Here is a 1123-nt window from a genome sequence, read left to right as displayed (position 1 = left end):
GGTAATGATGTGAATTGTGTAGACTTATGGGTAACATTCCTTCCAACATTCTCTTTTCCCTAGAATGGTGATTACTGTTTATTATAACAAATATTATTAATACGGGGTTTAATGCACCTAATCAATACCCTCCACCCAGAACGTAAGTTGTTATTTCTTTATTGCACCACATAACACATATTAATACAAAAATCATACAATAATAACACCCCCCAGTAATCACTATTTATATACTACACTATAAATCGCATTAATACGGAAGTAATATACTCCTAAGTGACACTATCCTTCCATATTACATTAATACGAAATTAGTGCGCTTCTAAGTAACACCTACCCCATACATTACATCAATACGAAATTAGTGCGCTTCTAAGTAACACTCCCATCCCCCATTACATTGACACGTAACTCATACACACCCTTTCCCCCCATATTACAAAACTCGGCCGCCTCAAAGTAACCCCCCCCCCCTTACCCCCAGAACGGTGCGTTACGAAGTCCTTGACGACCGGCGGCGTGACGCGGACTGGACCCTTGTGCAGGACGGGACGGCGTGCGGAGAGAAGCTGATTTGCATGAACCAGACCTGCGAGTCCATTTACCCGTACATCGAGCCGGGCCAGTGCAAGACCAACAACAATGCCCTCGAGTGCTCTGGGCATGGAGTAAGTAGAGAGGTTGGAATGTCCAGTGTTGGGGTAGGAGTGGGCGTGAGTGGGAGGTGCTGGGCGTTTGTTTCGGGGGTCATTGTTGGGAAAGGTTGTGTTATTTTTTTCTCTCTTTTTTGTTATTGGGATAGCTTAATACTGTTTAATAAATAAGAGGAGTAGCTTAGTTCTTTTAGCTTAGAATGAGGCAGAGAATTTAAAAGTTTCTATATCAAAGTTATGGTCCGTTTCTTTTTTCTGAAGTTTCCGATGATTGTATTAGTTGACGATTGTAGGAGGTTTAACTTATGGATGATCCTGAAAGATTATATCTAGAATTAAATGTATGAATTACCAGGATAGTAACTCCTTAATACATGGTCAATAGTCATGATGGTGGTATTAGTTTCACACTTTAAAGTCTAATCATTGGCTAATAAGCTACGGTTCATATCTCGACCTATAAGCACTGT

At 40.8% G+C, this 1123-nt stretch overlaps 1 protein-coding gene across 1 annotated transcript in view; it reads left to right on the top strand.

Annotated features, from left to right (window-relative positions):
* The window catches only part of LOC119581870 (disintegrin and metalloproteinase domain-containing protein 11-like), a gene marked incomplete at its 5' end in the record, with an annotated part of 193377 nt that overhangs the window by 142891 nt on the left and 49363 nt on the right, over positions 1-1123 (top strand). Inside the window, 1 exon segment of the mRNA XM_037930027.1 lies at positions 485-668. Within this exon segment, the coding sequence (XP_037785955.1) occupies positions 485-668 (184 nt within the window).

This window comes from Penaeus monodon, chromosome 15, assembly GCF_015228065.2.
Source record: "Penaeus monodon isolate SGIC_2016 chromosome 15, NSTDA_Pmon_1, whole genome shotgun sequence".
In the NCBI taxonomy this organism is placed as follows: domain Eukaryota; kingdom Metazoa; phylum Arthropoda; class Malacostraca; order Decapoda; family Penaeidae; genus Penaeus; species Penaeus monodon.
Note: the sequence above shows the minus strand (reverse complement) of the source record. Positions and strands in the feature narration are given on the sequence as shown.